The 17,501-nt window shown below is 37.2% G+C and overlaps 5 protein-coding genes across 7 annotated transcripts; 3 read left to right on the forward strand and 2 right to left on the reverse strand.

Annotated features, from left to right (window-relative positions):
- Window positions 1-505: 505 nt before the first annotated feature.
- On the forward strand, window positions 506-2,562 carry LOC125578582 (zinc-finger homeodomain protein 4-like). Of its 3 annotated transcripts, none has more exons than XM_048741739.1 (2): window positions 506-861; window positions 1,424-2,562. In XM_048741739.1, the coding sequence occupies exon 2, from the start codon at window positions 1,438-1,440 to the stop codon at window positions 2,380-2,382; it is 945 nt and encodes a 314-aa protein (XP_048597696.1). In that variant the 5' UTR covers window positions 506-861; window positions 1,424-1,437; the 3' UTR covers window positions 2,383-2,562. The 3 variants fall into 3 exon arrangements, with proteins under 3 accessions (XP_048597696.1, XP_048597695.1, XP_048597694.1); XM_048741738.1 differs by having other exon boundaries at window positions 518-861; window positions 1,372-2,562; XM_048741737.1 differs by having other exon boundaries at window positions 538-861; window positions 1,368-2,562.
- Window positions 2,563-4,785: 2,223 nt separating this feature from the next.
- On the reverse strand, window positions 4,786-7,020 carry LOC106369156 (aldehyde oxidase GLOX-like). Its single transcript, XM_013809256.3, has one exon. It carries the CDS (start codon window positions 6,581-6,583, stop codon window positions 4,907-4,909), a length of 1,677 nt encoding a protein of 558 aa, XP_013664710.3. The 5' UTR covers window positions 6,584-7,020; the 3' UTR covers window positions 4,786-4,906.
- Window positions 7,021-7,702: 682 nt separating this feature from the next.
- Window positions 7,703-9,619, forward strand: LOC106380924 (probable pectate lyase 3). The gene is made up of 3 exons (XM_013820770.3): window positions 7,703-8,038; window positions 8,124-8,799; window positions 9,137-9,619. Exons 1-3 carry the CDS (start codon window positions 7,839-7,841, stop codon window positions 9,617-9,619), a joined length of 1,359 nt encoding a protein of 452 aa, XP_013676224.2. The 5' UTR covers window positions 7,703-7,838.
- Window positions 9,620-10,423: 804 nt separating this feature from the next.
- Window positions 10,424-12,053, forward strand: LOC106369159 (ubiquitin-conjugating enzyme E2 1). Its single transcript, XM_013809259.3, has 6 exons — window positions 10,424-10,667; window positions 11,054-11,189; window positions 11,260-11,285; window positions 11,358-11,447; window positions 11,521-11,609; window positions 11,691-12,053. The coding sequence occupies exons 2-6, from the start codon at window positions 11,065-11,067 to the stop codon at window positions 11,817-11,819; spliced, it is 459 nt and encodes a 152-aa protein (XP_013664713.2). The 5' UTR covers window positions 10,424-10,667; window positions 11,054-11,064; the 3' UTR covers window positions 11,820-12,053.
- Window positions 12,054-12,070: 17 nt separating this feature from the next.
- Window positions 12,071-14,637, reverse strand: LOC106380926 (probable serine/threonine-protein kinase PBL2). Its single transcript, XM_013820772.3, has 6 exons — window positions 14,330-14,637; window positions 13,794-14,149; window positions 13,565-13,700; window positions 13,350-13,486; window positions 13,142-13,265; window positions 12,071-12,681 (listed from the first exon to the last, which is right to left on the reverse strand). Exons 1-6 carry the CDS (start codon window positions 14,394-14,396, stop codon window positions 12,212-12,214), a joined length of 1,290 nt encoding a protein of 429 aa, XP_013676226.1. The 5' UTR covers window positions 14,397-14,637; the 3' UTR covers window positions 12,071-12,211.
- Between the last annotated feature and the right edge of the window lie 2,864 nt (window positions 14,638-17,501).

The raw sequence follows: 17,501 nt of genomic DNA on the forward strand, positions 1-17,501 counted from the left end.
ATATATGATAAGCCCAAAATCCCGATTAATGAAGGTTGAAGTAAGGTTCTAATACTACTCAATAGGACTATTGTTTACAGTTTCTAATTCCAAATTATATACAATCAAATTAAAATTTTATTTTATTTGTTGGTTATTAACTTACTAGCTAACACATTTGTTTCTTTTGTAAACAACTTTCGTTTATTTATGAAATTTAATTTATTTGATTTATTATTACTTTTATGCTTGTCTCACTGATTCAGTACTCTCCCCACCACTCTCTGACACATTTTATCTCTACAAATTGTGTAAATTTGATGTCTGATAGTGCAAGCAAAGCAATCACCCATAGCCTTTAATTCTCTTCATTTCTCCCCTTCTTTGGATAATATTTGTATTTGCAGTTAGGTTATACTATATCTTATTATGGTGTAAAAATACTGTACTTATGATAAACATATATTTTAAGAAACCATATGCATTTGAAAATTCGATTGAACTATATTTTATTTGTGTAATTAATACAAAATACTACTAACAAAACTGACAAAAATAATGTTGTTGTGTATGTAGAAAAGAGAGTGAAATATTGAAAATATCTAGTTTGGCTTTCTCTCTCTTGCTTTGTTAGTCTTTAGGCTTCCACTACTAATACCCTAAGCCCTCTCTTAGTTTAAGACATTGTCTTCACATCCAAAACTCAAATGCAAATCTTTCTCTCCTTTCTTCCTTCAAAGTATTTCATTACAAAACCCTAGATATCTAATATTATCTTGCCTCTCTTAATGGTTTATATTTGGCTGATGCTGCCTCTCTTCAACCAAGTTCTGAACTTTTGAAGCATATTAAGATCAAAGTCTACTGCTTTTAGTTGACTGGGTATGTGTATTTCTGTTCAATCATCAACAACTTAATTCAGTTTTCTTTCATAACTTTTATCTCCCTATGTCTATTCAATTCTCATAAAAATCTGGGAGAAAGGAGGTTTATAACCATAGAACAGTTGTTTTTATGACTAATTCCTTGTCTTTGTTTTTTTATTGATCACCATAAATCTCACTTGCATTGAAGTACAGACTTCTTTTGAAGTGCGTTTGTCAGCTTTTTTTACGAGCATGCTTGCAATAAGAGTTTTTCCCTTAACTTCTTTATTTTTGGTATTCTTCCGTTTTGTCCTCTAATTTATGGATTTTCTAAACTTTGTGTTTCTTTTCAGTAAAATCATCTAAAATGGTTTCCGTGAGTTGTTTCTAAAAAAGTAGACATTTTCCAAGAAAAATCCTTTTAATATTTTTTGATAATAAAGAAAGCATTCACCTTTGCTGGTTCATAATCATTTTTAGTCTTAGTTACTAATTATTCTTCTTCATTGGTTTTCTTCTTAGCTAGCCTCTTTGTCCCCAAACCAAGAAACAGTTTGCAACAAGAAGTTTTTTTGTAGAAGATTCAATAAAAATGGAAATTGCAAGTCAAGAAGACCATGATATGCCCATCCCACTAAACACTGCATTTGTTGGTGGTGGTGGTGGTCATGGTCACATGATCCATCATCATAATGACCATCATGCTGCTAATTCTGCTCCTCCAACTCACAACAACAACAACATTACTACTCAACCACCACAGATGCCGTTACATGGAAATGGTCATGGCAACAATCATGATCATCGCCAACATCAAGATCCTCATCATGTGAGTTACAACGCCATCATCAAGAAGCCTATTATAACGTACAAGGAATGTCTCAAGAACCATGCAGCAGCAATGGGAGGAAACGCTACTGATGGGTGTGGAGAGTTTATGCCTAGTGGCGAAGATGGCTCCATTGAAGCTCTCACTTGCTCGGCTTGCAACTGCCACAGAAACTTCCATAGAAAAGAAGTCGAAGGTGAAACCGCCGCCACCGCTATTTCCTCTTTCCACCAGCCGCCTCCACCGCGTAAACTTATGCTCAACCACCATAATATCAGATCAGCCATGCCACACAAAATGATCATGCCGGTGGGAGTTTCTAACTACCGTTATATGCATCACTCGGAGTCTGATGACTTCATGGAGGAAGACGGGGTAACCACCGCGTCTAGACCCCCACCGTACAACCAGAAGAAGAGATTTAGGACCAAGTTCACGCCGGAACAGAAAGAGAAGATGCTGAGTTTTGCCGAGAAAGTTGGGTGGAAGTTACAAAGGCAAGAAGATTCCGTTGTTCAGAGATTCTGTGAAGAGATTGGAGTGAAGAGAAGAGTCCTTAAGGTTTGGATGCACAACAATAAGCTCCACTTCTCCAAGAAGGACAGTAGCAACAGCATTAATCTGGAAGACAACGACAACGAAAAGATCAACAACGTTAACAATGTTGATCTGTCTGGTAATATCGACATGACTAAGATCGTCCCATGAATTAATATTAATTACGTCGTTTTATGATTTTATCATGACTATGATTAGTCGTCTTTAAGTTAGCTATTAGGGTTTTAATGTTATGTTCTAGCTGGTGTGGTTATATTTATATATAAACTTGTATTTGCTATCTGATTAGGGATATGGATCGGGTAATAATATGTCCTTTCTTTTCTGGTCTATGTAGTATCTTTCCTTTTCCTTTTGGAAGCTATATATATATTGAACTTCTCGCAATAAATATATGACCACTCCGAGTCTTATTTATTCTTCTTCTTCTTTTGGTTATGTAAGAAAATCTACTTTGGTTATATCATTCTGAATCATTAGACTTTTCGCAGTTTGTGATCATTGTGTTCACAAATTCTGCATGCAAGATAAATTATATATATATATATATACATGGCTTCTGAAAGCGGTATAAATATCTAATATAGATACTATATTTATGGCGAACCATAACTCTTTTCTGGTTGTAAATTGTATTTGTAATCTAGTTTTCTTCATGCCTCATTGCCTTGGATTAAAATTGTATTCTTAGCTATTACAATCGGTGCGAGACTAACAATCATAACTATTAACTACCAAAGTAGCTACAGGCTAGGCTGGTGTTTATTTTTACTTTTATTTTGTAATGTAAAAACCAAATCTTATACTTGACAAAGAAAAGTCAAATTCAATATTGTTATTAGAAACAAAATACAAGTTTCATTGTGGCTATAAATGATGAGATTTTTTGGCCAAGACATGTTTTTATTTTGTTCTTGAACATACAATAATAGAACAAAATTAAGAGAGAGATAAAATACAAATAGTTTCTACAATTAGAGAGCTGGAGAGTGTACTCGCGAGTTGTAAGTTACGTCCTCTTGTGTGTGACGTATAAGGTTGAGTAAATATATGCAGTTGATGTCACAAGCGATCATCCAAAGTACTAATTAAACCACTTTTATATACGAATGTTCAGTAACTAATTATTCCCCCTTTTTAATTATGTATATCATAACTAGTGTAGTGTGCTACTGGATGAATAAAAGAATTTGTCGTTAAAATCTTGTGTTATTAGTTATGTCACATGTTTCATTTTCCTTTGGTCGTTGTATAGAACAATTTCATGCCTCGCATGTGTTATTGTTTAATGCAGGTACATGTTCCTATGCTCTTGTGGATGTGATTGTTGATCACACAAATATTAACCTTCGAAGCTGGAGAATTCTTCAAACTGTAAACATGAGTATTATGCTTAAATTGTGATATCGATGTATGATAGACTTGAATGTCTCAATCTTACTAAAAACAATTATAAAATTATAACTATTTCAGTCTTGAAGTATAAGAAGATAGTTCACTCATTTTTTTTACGTCAAGTTACTTTGATATTAAATCACTACTCACCGTGCTAAATGAATTGACTGAATTTGTAGGATCATAGGATGTAGAGTCGTCACTATTACATTTATTGGGGTCAGATAAGAAAATGTGATATTCTGAGCCATATTTATTATGTTTGTGAAGAAAACTCCATAAATGTAGTTGAAAATAAGGTCCCCTCTTCTTCCTACTTAAGCTATATGAAATGTGATCACTTAATTTGTTCAAAAAAATTTAAGACTGATCGATCTAGTATACTGAAAATCTGACCTGTTAGTGTGTTATGTTTATTCCCTTAGGGCATGTGTATAAAATCCATTATCGACTTATAGAAAACGACGACAATATATCAAACATGTCATGATCTCTTTGATACAAAAAAACTACATTGATACTGAACCAATGAAGCTATCGATCCATCTACATAAACATGACCTGGAAAGCAAGGAGAATACAAGGGGTGACGTACGTACCTCTCCAAGTGTGGGTCTTAAAATGAAAACTTCACATGTTTATCCCTAATTCTGAAGATTTATCTAACCAACACGGTTTGTAAGTGCCATTCATTTTGTCTTTACTTTGAGTTGTTATGCCTAGGTGAAGGAAAACTTCAGTGTCATATAGTCCAAGATTGACTACAATGTCCGAATTGTAACAGTGTAGAAGTAGATCAAAGCGTCACAAGGGCAATTGATACGTTTTCCCCCATATGTGTAGGGATCTCAAACCGAAACTGATAATTTGATAACTGATGTGGTTAGCCTTTCATGTATAATATAAACCATTGTTATCTTCACCAATATCATAATCTTTTTTTTTGTTTTTTGTAAAAGGGCTTTCAAATTAAAATGCATAAGTAGTACAAGAGATGAGTTTTCACCCATAAGTTTTAAAAAGATTGCAACAAGCAAAGGATACAATATCATAATCTTTCTATATCTTACTTTCACCATAACAAAATGTATTAGTACACCCAAAATGTATTAGTACAAAAGGGCTTTCAATATCATAATCTTTCTATATCTATTGTTTTATTGTTAACAAAATCTCTTAGTTTCCGTTATTTCTTACTTTCACCATAACAAAATGTATTAGTACACTAAAATGATGTAAAATCGAAGAGTCAAAAGCAGAGTAAAAAATGAATTCACGTTTAAACTTTAACCCAAATAGCCACACTCGGAGTTCCACGGTGAACCATGAACATCATATAATACCCAGGCGGTGCCACGTAGGAGTTCGTTGGACCATCCACGTCAGCTTTGTACGCAAAAACAGATAACTGAACGACGCGCCTCACGCGCAAGACCAGCATCCTCTGGTTCATCGCCGTCGAGTGCGTGCTGAACGACGGAGCCACGAGCCGCACCGACACTCTTCCGTCGAACATCCCAAACGCCGGAATCACGAACGTGACCGCAAACGACTTTCCGTACAGCATATTCCCGGCGAGCTCCACCGTGACAATCGACGGCCTCACGCCGGAGTATTGCGGATCCAGGTAACGCGGGAGGTAGGCCTCGAGACTGAGCTCCGTCGGATAATGCCTCGCCGTGAAATTGTAATTCCGATGAGGATTGCTTCCTCCGATTAAGACTCTGCCGTCGGCAAGGAGGAGAGACGCCGAGTGGTACATTCTAGGGATTCGAGTCGGCGCGAGAATCTCAAATCTCCGGGTCGGGTCGGGTTCATCGGGCAAGTACAAAATCGGGTTGAGAACGGCGTTAGTAGCGTCTTCCCAACCAGCGGTTCCGTTACTCGCGCCGTTAATGATCAAAACGTCGCCGTTGGGTAACAACAGCATATCAGGCATGACACGTGGCGCCGGCATCTGCTCCATGACCCAGCTCGGGTTCGGGTCGGTCACTTTCAATCTCCCGCACGTGCGAGACGCTCCGACGAAAACCTTAGGGATCGTCCTCGCCGCCTTAAGAAACGCACCGGGCGGTGCTCCGCCGCAGACCATTACTTCCGCCGCGATCTTCGATCGGTTATTTTCTCCGGTGAGTGATATAGGGAGGAGTACGGAGGAGCCAGTGCTGGGGTAATTCCGTTTATCGCCGCCGGGAATCACCGGAAACTCCTTGACGATTCGGTGATTGACGAAGTTGAACAGAATCGATCTCCGGTTGGCGAAGATGAATAGGTTTCCGTCGGGGAGAAGATGAAGAAAGGGATAAAGATTGTTCTCTTCGTTAGGATCTCTCGTCTCCGCCAAGAATCTGAGAATGAAAACGGACTTTCCCGGATTCTTGGGGTAAAACTCGTAGGTGAAGGCTCTTCTCCCGCCGACGATGATAATCCGGCCGTCGGGGAGAATCTGATTGGTGGAGTACCACCGGCGAGAGGAGAGGTACGCTCTGTTCTCAACCCAATCGCAAGAAACGCCGTCGCAAGGCGTAAATATACGTACAACTCGTTCGCCGACGCCGTAACCGCCGGTTTGTATCAAAGAGCCTGAGGCGTTTAAGGAGCCAGAGGAGCACCACGTGTCGGATCGGAGAGTGAGTGGGCGAAAGGTGTTCGAAGCGACGTCGTATAAGAGTGAGTGCGCGGAACAGTCGAAAACGGTGGCGTTTCGGCAAGTTTGAGAAGGGAGGGAGAGATTCGAAGGGCCGTAGTCCGTACGGTCAAAGATGACGACTTTGTTGTTGTGGAGGAGTTGCATGTGCATCGCTGATATGCCTACGCTCGGCTGCAGGAGATCCCACCTCCCTCCGGTGAGCATCTCTAACGGCGAACGTGGGAGGAGCAAATCCGACGTGGAACAGAAGAAGAAGAAGAAAGTGAAAAAGACTGCGTATAGGTTCTTGAATCTTCCTTCTTTCATGATTTTTCTTCTATTTTCAGCTCTGAATCTTCTTTTTTCAGGAGAACGAGATTTAACAGTTAAAGCTTTTTTTGGGTAATTATTGTCTTTCTTGGAATGGTTAGGAGAAGAAACATTTATGGTGATTAATGTATAATAACAGACTCAGAGTGCTATGTACATAATAATCTGTAGATGTATTATCATAAGGGTCAAGAAATTATTTATTGCTTTTGAAAATGTGCAGATAAGTTGGTGAAGTTGGATCTGTATAAAATTGATCACGGACCATCTTGGCATAGATAATCAGTAAGGCATCTTCTATCAACTTGCTCTGTGAACTATTCATGATATTCAGTTTGCATTTCTTGTTCTGTTTTCTTCAAATTATGTTGGGGAACAAAGAGTCCCGCCATTAATAAGCTTCTGACTGCAAGGTACAAGTTTAGTTACTTGGACGGCAAGAATAGAGGCTTCCAATAGTACTATATGGGCCGAGCTTGTATTCTGTTTGACACCAACTGATTCGACCCAATAGAAAATGGTCTCTTTTAATTAACGAATCAAATCACAAGATGTTATGCATAATGAAAAAGAAGAAGATTAGACTGTTAATGTGTAACTATGGACACATGAATTTTTACTTTTAGTAAGTGAGAAATCCAGATATATCAAATGATTCTGATCTGATTCGATCAACCAATTCCAAATTTAAGTTTTTATATTATTTTATGTATACAAGCAAGCAAGTCAGATTTAAAATCTTTTTGCTAGCTATTCTGACAAAACATTGGGTTAAACTCTTTTCATGGTAACGAACACATATTGAAAACACAAACTGAACACTCCATCAAAAAATAACAGTGTATTTGCGATTATTGATCAATAGTTTGGAACCTTGTATTGATACACTAAACTTATCTTATATATGGGTAGTAAAACCAAAAATAGTTACCTCAAGTTTAGGTTAAGACAAGAATAACTGAAAATATCCCACAATAGAAGGACAACACACAAAGGCATCTCAAAACAGGGGTTTAGGAGATGTGGTCAAAGAAAGCTAAATTAATGGTTTACTAATCTCTGTTAATTCTTAATCCTCCGTTGACCCTTTACCACCCTTTCCCTCTAGGTCCTTGTTATTAAAGCAATCGGTGATTCAAAAAATCCAATTTTTAACCTGAGCAAATCTATCTGAAAACCACAATTACTGCTTGTGGTTTTCACCAGAAAAAATAAAATAAAAATTCAGCGGCATTTATCGCCACATTTGCAAATGGCAGCAGCGTTTTTGAATACTGGCGGCTACGCTCTAGTCTTCTTATTAGCCATATTGGTCCCACATGTTCAAGCCAATGTTGCAGTCTTCGACAACTACTGGACGCAGCGTCAAGGCGATGCGTTGAAACAAACCATTGCCTCTTACGACCCTAATCCGCTTAACGTCACCGACCACTTGAATTACCATGTCGCTTTGTGAGTTTTCTTGGTCTTTGTTAGTCAAAATTGAACCTAACGTGTTATACAAGTAACCTAATAAAACAATCTCGTTCCTTGACAGAGCAGTGGACGCCACGGAATCAACCAACAACACGAGGAGAGAGCTGATTGGTCGGAAAACGCAAGAGGGAAGTGGAAAATGCATAGCTCATAACCCCATAGACAAATGCTGGCGATGTGACCCTAACTGGGAGAAGAACCGTAAGAAACTAGCGGAGTGCGTCCTCGGATTCGGCCGGAAAACCACCGGAGGAAAAGACGGACCTATCTACATCGTCAACGACTCGTCAGACGACGATCTTGTCAACCCTAAGCCAGGTACGTTAAGGCACGCCGTGACCAGAGACGGACCGCTTTGGATCATATTCGCAAACAGCATGGTCATAAAACTTCAACAAGAACTGATGATAACGAGCAACAAAACGATTGATGGACGAGGAGCAAAGGTTTATATCATGGAAGGTGTTGGATTGACGCTGCAGTTTGTGAATAATGTGATCATAAACAATATTTATGTTAAGCACATTATTCCTGGGAACGGTGGCTTGATCAGAGACTCTGAGGAACATGTAGGGCTCAGGACAAAAAGTGATGGTGATGGAATCAGTTTGTTTGGAGCAACTAATGTTTGGATCGATCATGTCTCGATGACGAGATGTACAGATGGTATGATCGATGCTATTGAAGGATCAACTGCAGTTACTATTTCCAACAGCCATTTCACTGACCACCAAGAGGTAAAGATAAAATCTCTAAAACAGCATTTCTAAAAATTTATTTCAAAAATAGCACCTAATAATAAAAATTCTTAAAATTACACTTATTTGATAAAAACAATTACACTTATTTTTAACAAAATAAAACTAATCTACTCTTAACTCTTAACCATAATAAATACTAAACACTAATCACTATACCTGTATATTAAATAAAAATGTTTTGCATATGTGCTTATTTTGTCTTTAAAAGATGATTTAGTGCTATTTGAGAATATTTGTCTTTTGGTTGCTTGTACATCAAGTTTAGTGTATATTTTTCAAATGAAGCCTTAAAGCCCTTCTTTGATCTGGTTAGGTGATGCTTTTTGGGGCGAAGGACGAACACGTGATTGACAAGAACATGCAGATAACAGTAGCGTTTAACCACTTTGGTAAGAGACTGGAACAGAGAATGCCTCGTTGCAGATTCGGAACGATCCATGTGGTGAACAATGACTACACACATTGGGAAATGTATGCTATTGGTGGAAACATGAACCCTACAATAATTAGCCAGGGCAACCGTTTCATCGCTCCTCCTAACGAACAAGCTAAGGAGGTTACAAAGAGAGAGTACACGTCTTACACTGATTGGAAAAGCTGGAATTGGCAATCGGAAGGAGATTACTTCCTAAATGGAGCTTATTTTGTACAATCCGGAAGACCAAATGCATGGAGCCCTAAACCGAAAAACCCTGTCCCAAGCAAGTTTGCCATTCGACCTAAACCGGGAACAATGGTGCGTGAACTCACCATGGACGCAGGAGCACTTGGCTGCGAACCGGGTAAAGCCTGTTGATTCAAACTACCACCTTCCAACAAACAAACAAAGGCTCCGAATGGTAACATTCGTCCCGCACCGCACCGCAGTTAACAGTAACAAAAATCTTTACATATATCATATATCTATATGTTTTTATAACTGTCAGAACCGCACCGCAGTCAAACCGCTTGTCCCGCACCGCTCAATTCGCTGTTACCATTCGGAGCCAAAGTTTATGCTTTGTACTGCTTGCTGTTCACGAAAAAGGGGAGAAGAAAGTAAAAGAAATTGTTGTTATATGAATGTGTGTTAGTAATTAAAAGAGTGCATATACAATGATCAGTTTCAGATTATTATTATTTTTATTAGGATTCATTACATCTCGTCTTGTCCCATGTGTTTTTGTTCAAAGAAAGAGAGAAATATTTGATATTATTTTCCTGGGTGTCAGTCAATAGGCCTTTGTCTGTGCTCATAAAAAAAAATACAATGATTGACATGTTAATTTAGATCTGTAGTCTGTACTGGTTAAGGACCTTGTTCTGGTAATGGATGTTTCCAAGAATTGTGTGCCGTTGATTGAACTCTATTGTAAGGGCAAATATGAAAATGATTTGAATTTGCTTATATATTATCTAAAAGCTCAGGCTTTGAGAAGAGGGTTGACTGTGAAATGGTTATCTAGACTACATCATTCTCCTCAGTTGGTTTGGGTCAAGATTGTGCCCGGTTAATAGTATAATTTGTTTATTTCGGTTCAGTGCCTCCGATCCTAAACCAAAAACCGGAATAGTTGTTTTCTATGTCGGTCAAATTGGTACTTATAAATGTTAATCGATTAACTCCGGTTGATGGTACGGTAAAGTTTCGCCCTAACGGTTTAGTACGGTTTAGTAGCCAGCCACTAGCTCGTCGAAAGGCCAACGCAAAGCCATCAAGCAGAGATCATCACTGCGTACCAAATCATTGAAAGTTTTCATCTTCTCCCATCGCACGGTGAAATCGAGAACCGGGCACGCTTGACGACCTCATCTCGCCGCGATCTTTGCCTCTCTTCCTTTTAACACGAGATTTGTTTTCCACGGTATCTTTTCATCTGATCATTTCTTTGCTGGTTTTACTTTCATCTGAGCCGTTTCTTGTCATTCTTATAATAGTAAAGGTGTTGTTTTGTTTTGTCACTCTTGTAGCTATTTTGGTGAAGTTGATGCGACTTTAAGTTGTTTGTAGATTCAAGTCTTACTGTCTTAGTTTTGATGCGACCTTAAGCTGTTTTGTAAGTTCAAGTCTTAGTTTTTATCTTGCTTCTAAGCTATGTAGGCTGTGTCATATGTCGTAAGCTTCCTTTACAGATCCGTATCTATTACTTATTAGTTACTTAGCATACCCAAATCATTGAAGGTAGTTTATGTGAACATATTTAAGAACAGACCTCAGAATGATGAACATGTGTGTGTTTTTGTTTTATAGACTAAGGTAGGATGTCGACTCCAGCAAGGAAGAGGTTGATGAGGGATTTCAAGAGGCTGCAGCAAGACCCACCTGCTGGTATAAGCGGTGCTCCACAAGACAACAACATCATGCTCTGGAATGCTGTCATATTCGGGTAAGGGAACAAGCACTAAGCCTATTCTGAAACATACTTACTTAGACCTTCTCGTTTCGTTGATTTGCAGGCCTGATGACACCCCATGGGATGGAGGTAACGTTATGTTTGTTTATGATTGGGATCAAGCATGTTAGTAGTGTTCTTATTATTGGCTCTTCATGGCAGGTACTTTCAAACTCTCACTGCAGTTCTCTGAAGATTATCCTAATAAACCGCCGACAGTTCGTTTTGTGTCACGGATGTTCCATCCAAATAGTAAGCACCATTCTCTTTTCTTCCACTTGGTTATTGTTTAGCTTTTTTGGCGGATATTAACCTGCTTTTGCAGTTTATGCTGATGGGAGTATATGCTTGGACATTCTCCAAAACCAGTGGAGTCCTATATATGATGTTGCTGCTATTCTTACCTCAGTCCAGGTAATAAAATCTAAATGCCTTATAAATCTTGAAAATTACTCTTTTATTATCTAATCAGTTTTCCCTTTTTGTTATTCGCAGTCGTTGCTCTGTGACCCTAATCCGAATTCTCCTGCAAACTCGGAAGCTGCTCGGATGTACAGCGAAAGCAAGCGTGAGTACAACAGAAGAGTGCGTGATGTTGTGGAGCAAAGCTGGACTGCTGACTAGTGTTTTAGTTAGTTGTAAGCTTTTGTAAACTCCCTCCTACTACTCTCAATGTCACACCATTCAGCAACAGCTTTCAAGTTTCAACTTATCTTTTCATTCTTGTCTTTTGTATTTTTTCCAAAACTCTTATGATGCTTTGATTGGTTCTATGAAACAACTTTGTACCAAACCTTACGAATTGTTCATCTTTTTGTATATATGTATTATATAAGTTCCAAGTTGTTCACCTTTTCATATGTTGATTCACTTCACTCTGATAGTTATGTTCTGTTATAAATCTTTTTTTTTTAACTCATCTCCAATCATACATACTACACATGGACAACCTGAATCTCAAAATCTCCATCTTACATACATTACACATACAAGCAACGAGTATGATCTATACACTTTCATCTCACACGCGGAGACTTACTGTAAGAAGGCAAAGGCGATGCACCAGGAGTTATGTTCCCCAGAGGCCGATCTTGACCAAATCTTACCGAAGACTTCTGCACACCAGAGGAATGACGACCCCTTGGAGATTCCATTTGCGTGTGTTTACCTCCAGGTTTAGCAGCGGACTCTAGCTGCTCTAACGTGACTAAAACCTCAGACATTTTTGGCCTTAGCTTTGCGTCAGGGTTTAGGCACTGCAACGCGAGGCTAGCAGCTGCGAGAGCTCCCTTTTGTGGATACTGGCCGCCTAGTTTTGTGTCCATTATGCGGAAAAGCTTTCGCTTGTCGTCAAGGTATGGTTTTGCCCAGTCTACAAGACTATATTCAACTCCTCCGTTTGAATTGTCCATGGCACGTCTTCCTGATATTAGTTCCAGTAGTACCACGCCGAAGCTGTACACGTCACTCTTTGCTGTTAATCTACCTGCAGTAGATTGAAAGGTGAGGTTTTAGAAAGTGTATTAAGAAACAAAAACACTCTAAAAGTCAACAAAACTTTGGATGATGTGAAAGATTAAGCTTTCAAGATTTAGAAGTCAAAACTTTTGAAAAGAAGATCTTTGAAAAAGTTTTGGAAGTGTTCTTACATAGAAAACTGACAAAACCTGTTTGAAACTACAGATTGACTTCTTGGATTAGTACGTTTAAAAAAATATATTAAAAATATACTTTTCAATACATTACTCAATGATAAAATGTAAACTTCAAAAAACATATTTAGTTTATTGAAGTTATATTAGGTTAAAAATTATGGAAAATAGTTACGTACAAAATAATACATGTATAATTAAATTTAATATGTGTGAAAATTGTAAAACATATATTTTTTTGAAATAGAGAGAGTTTCGGGTAAATAATGGGTAATGTGAATCTACAGAACAAACCTGTGGCGATATATTCAGGAGCAGCATATCCCTGAGTACCCATAACCTTTGTGGTCACATGTGTGTTATCACCGGTAGGTCCTGCTTTGGCCAAACCGAAATCTGAAAGCTTAGCATTGAACTCCTGCAATATGACAAACATTTCAACCGGTTAAGAGTCAAATAAATCACTAAAATGTTTTTGAAGAGAGATGGTTTAGTTTATTACAGCGTCGAGTAGAATGTTAGCAGCTTTAAAGTCTCTATAAATCACTTGTGACTTTGCTTCGTGAAGAAAATTAAGCCCTTTAGCTGCACCTACTGCCACTTTCATTCTTATTGCCCATGTAAGTGGCTGTGCACCACCTGCAATAATCATTGGCCCAACTGATTATTAAACACAATCAAAGTTATTATTTGTTTCTTTTATTAAAGAAAACATACGTCTAAAAAGATGATTCTCCAAGCTTCCTTTAGGCATGAATTCATATACAAGAAGCCGGTTTTCGCCTTCTAAGCAATAACCAACTAGTAATACAAGATTTGGGTGACTAAGTTGACCGAGATAGTTCACTTCAGTCTGTAAAAAAGAAGAAGCATAAACTCATTGTTAGCAACAAGAATCAATCAAGGCCAGTGTTCAAGCGAGCCACAGAAAGTAACCAGGGCTTACCAGCCACTCTTTATGACCTTGGAAACCTTCAGGCTTAAGCTTCTTAACAGCAACGACGATACCAGAACCAGGTCGTGAAGCAGTGAGAGTTGTTTCATCAATCCATCCTTTGAATACACGACCGAAACCTCCTTCGCCTAGTAGACTATCAGGACGGAAGTTCTTGGTAGCGTTCTTTAGTTCGTTGAAAGAGAAAGCTTTTAGATTGGGAGATGAAAGTATCTCTCCTTCTGTTCTTGGCTGCGTTGGTAATGATGATCCTAAACTACTGCTTCCTGTGCTGTAAGAGTTTGTGCTTCTTCCTGAAGGACCCGTTGAACGGCTTGTGTTGCTCGAGACATTTGACGCAGACGAACCTATAAAAATGATCAAATAAAACATTGGAAACTCTTATAAACTTGCTACAAACATCAAAATCAAGATCATTCAACAATTCCTATTTGGAGACAAGGACAAACCTTTAAGAAACTTTAACACGTAACACAAGTTAAGCAATAAAGGCTTGAGAGAGAGAGAGAAAAATATTTAGTATTTACCAGAATTAGCATGTGGGCTATGGCTGCTGCTATCCACCTTAGCTGATGAATCTAAGCAATTACCCATCTCAGATTAAAATAGCAACTTGAAGACAGACAAAGCTTGTGGAACAAGGACACAGATGATCAGGACAAGAACGAAGTACAGTAAGTTTCGGCGGCGCAAGTGTCTGCTTAGCCGAATATATACGTTAAATAGAATGAAAATATTAAACAACAAGAAAGAAAGAAAATCTCAAGAAGAAGAAGGAGAGAGGAAGGACCAAGGAAGGTGAAGAAGAACAGAGAGGTTCTGAAGCAAAAACAAATAAATAAGAAAGTCGTAGTCGTAGAGTGCTTTTGTTTTCTCCTCATGATAACTTGTGGAAATGACAGGACTACCCTTGAGTCCATATTGACGTCAGTTTCGTTTGGAATGACAAAAGAACCCGTGGTCCTAGAACGTTTCTAACGCCATAGGACAGGATACTTTTGGAAATTCGACTTAGATCCGGTTGCGTCATGCTCACGTTTGATTATTAACTGTAAGAAAACTTTTGAATGATATTTTGTTTTCAGTAACTGAGTGGTGATTAGTACAAGAAGGAAGGTGGTGGGAGAAAAAGTCGTGTTCCCATATCATTTTTTTTTTTTTTTTCAAAAGCAGAGTGCATTTTTTTTAACGATGATTTATTATGATCTTATAATTATAATTATGATATGTGAAAGATTACATAGACGATTCGACAACCGACAATACTACCTGTCTTATGAAGATATATGCCTAACAGCATCACCTGAACCGTCCTATGAAGATCCACTGTCTGTTTTTTTTTTTTTTTTGCTTGCGAATGGGAGAAAGAGGAATATTTAAAAATTCTTGATATAGATACATTAGAGTGAATATAAAAAAAAAAAATCCAGAAACTAAAAAAGATTTAAAAAGTTTACACAAAATAATTCTTATCTTTTTGTCATTTTTTTTTCGTTTTTACTAGAAATTAATCATTTATACACTGCACAACTGAGACGTGATTTTAAAAGTGGTTTATTTGTATTTTTGTTTCCAATTGAATTTCAAGTTCAAACACAGATGAAACCAGACCGGGTTTCTACTACAATGTTTGTTTTCCTTCCGTCTTTCAATATCCCCTTTTAGTTTCTTGTTTTCCCATCTTTTTATTTTTGTAACTAAAAGTGTTCCCATATTTGTCTTTTAAATGTTACGGCATATTTTGGATGGCTCAAGCTATAGCTGACTCGTTAAAACGTGTACTAGAATCAAGTATTTGTATTTAAATTGCTTATTGTTCTGTCGAATACAGTTTTATTAATATGAAAATATATAAGTTATGGAATAAAGAAACAAAAAAAACGAAGGTCTTATTTTATTGTGTTGACGTAAATAAAAAACGGAATTTATGGCTTTTGGTTGTTGTTTTTCAAACAAATATATGGTCTTCGTTGACGATCAAAATATTATTTATATTAAGGGGACAGTAAAGGCGGTGGGGCTGGATCGCCCATTTCGTTGAACTTTTCTTGTCTATTTTGTTGGATAATAAGTTTGATGTTTTCAGTCACGATCGATAATCTGTGGGAATATTCCCTATCAATCAAAAGATTAAATGTTTACGTTTTAAATTTTGGAGTTAATTTCCCTGGATCTGTCGATTTTTTGGATCAAAGATTTTGTATAATTCGACCCCGAGACTGGAATAAATTGCATCTTCTTCTTTTTCTGGTCAAAGAAATTGCATCCTTAAATTAAAAGAATCGCATGCACAAAATGTACATGCGAAAGCAAGAATATAAAATGAAATTTTTTGTTTCGTGGTGAATTTTAAGAACTTAGATAATTTTATCATGAATTGAAAAGACTTCATTCTACAACTACAAAAAAGGATTTGGACAACATACTCAACAGTGGCCGACAGATATAGAGAAAATGAAGACGTTTTTGTATAAGGTCTAGGATGTGTTCTATCATTAAACTTGTTTTGTTCAGAGTGCTCTCGTTCTATACGGCTATACCGTGTTAAATTTCCGAATCATAAATTGTTAAGATATTTTATATCATTTTTATGTATCAAACCATGATCAGTAACTAATTAAACTCGCAGTAAAAGCATTGTTTGTAACATAGAACTAATGGAAAGTGGTAGTCAACGTTTATGAATACTTTTCTTTGTGTCTTTCTTAAATATTATCATCACATGGCAATTCATTGACTCAAAAAATTACTCGAGCAATGTTCACATTGCTTTTGATCGTGAATTGAAAGTGCTGCATGGCACGTGTGGACAAAAAACAATTTGGCATCTTTTCAGAATTCGCTCAATAGAAGTAACGTTGTAAATTATAATATTACCCATCGCGAATTATTCTGATATATTAGACTATCTGAGATCTGACCAAGTTACTTATCGTGAATTATTTTATACCTGCTCAATAGAAGTAAGCTTTAAAAAAAAAAGCAAGCTAACTTTACATGTGTGAATGGGTAATAAACTAATATATCGTCACTCTTTTGACTCTTCAAACCAGACTTGGTTATCCAAATCAAGGACGATTATGTATGTTTATTACACAAATTTATTCCTTCACTATATATTCTCCTTCTGTGTGACTTCTATGTTCATAAAAAAATATATCTTATTCATAATTCTCAAGTTTGATCGCCTTCTCCACGTTATTGTCACATTTGCTTTTAAATATATCATATTGCACGTTTACTTACCACACATAGACATATAGCTAGGCCATGACTAATCTAAAATGTTAAATAATATAGGCTTTATTTTTCTGCTAAGAAGCAAATCAACATGTTGTTTATTTTCTCATCATTACATGATCTTAGGTTTATAAATTGAATCGGATAATCTTCTAACATCAATGACGATTATCGTCTCCAGCCCGCGCGAGGATAAATGTAACTTTTATATACACCACAATTTTCAGCTTAAGCTTTCAATCCGGACTACTACTAACATCCATTGAATTAGCTGAAAATCATCACTTATTGCTACAGAATAATTGGTAGCCAATTTATTAAACTGTTGTAATCGATTTAAATGAACAAGTCAGTTAATTCTAATAAATTAGATTTAAATATAATAACCTTGCATTCTAATATTTAATGTAATTTAAAACTGTTTGCACGCGATGCCAAACTGTTAGAGTACAAAATATC

This window comes from Brassica napus, chromosome A9, assembly GCF_020379485.1.
Source record: "Brassica napus cultivar Da-Ae chromosome A9, Da-Ae, whole genome shotgun sequence".
NCBI lineage: Eukaryota > Viridiplantae > Streptophyta > Magnoliopsida > Brassicales > Brassicaceae > Brassica > Brassica napus.

What these genes read in the sequence shown, in the direction of transcription:
- LOC106380926 (XM_013820772.3), bottom strand. Translation starts at nt 14,396, where the DNA reads ATGGGTAATTGCTTAGATTCATCAGCTAAGGTGGATAGCAGCAGCCAT. An exon ending in AAGGTCATAAAGAGTGGCTG is followed by an intron (nt 13,701 to 13,793) that starts GTAAGCCCTGGT and finishes TCTTTTTTACAG; the next exon opens with ACTGAAGTGAACTATCTCGG. An exon ending in CTAACATTCTACTCGACGCT is followed by an intron (nt 13,266 to 13,349) that starts GTAATAAACTAA and finishes GTCATATTGCAG; the next exon opens with GAGTTCAATGCTAAGCTTTC.
- LOC106369159 (XM_013809259.3), top strand. Translation starts at nt 11,065, where the DNA reads ATGTCGACTCCAGCAAGGAAGAGGTTGATGAGGGATTTCAAGAGGCTG. An exon ending in TGACACCCCATGGGATGGAG is followed by an intron (nt 11,286 to 11,357) that starts GTAACGTTATGT and finishes TCTTCATGGCAG; the next exon opens with GTACTTTCAAACTCTCACTG. An exon ending in ACGGATGTTCCATCCAAATA is followed by an intron (nt 11,448 to 11,520) that starts GTAAGCACCATT and finishes CTGCTTTTGCAG; the next exon opens with TTTATGCTGATGGGAGTATA.
- LOC125578582 (XM_048741739.1), top strand. Translation starts at nt 1,438, where the DNA reads ATGGAAATTGCAAGTCAAGAAGACCATGATATGCCCATCCCACTAAAC.
- LOC106369156 (XM_013809256.3), bottom strand. Translation starts at nt 6,583, where the DNA reads ATGAAAGAAGGAAGATTCAAGAACCTATACGCAGTCTTTTTCACTTTC.
- LOC106380924 (XM_013820770.3), top strand. Translation starts at nt 7,839, where the DNA reads ATGGCAGCAGCGTTTTTGAATACTGGCGGCTACGCTCTAGTCTTCTTA. An exon ending in TTGAATTACCATGTCGCTTT is followed by an intron (nt 8,039 to 8,123) that starts GTGAGTTTTCTT and finishes GTTCCTTGACAG; the next exon opens with AGCAGTGGACGCCACGGAAT. An exon ending in ATTTCACTGACCACCAAGAG is followed by an intron (nt 8,800 to 9,136) that starts GTAAAGATAAAA and finishes TGATCTGGTTAG; the next exon opens with GTGATGCTTTTTGGGGCGAA.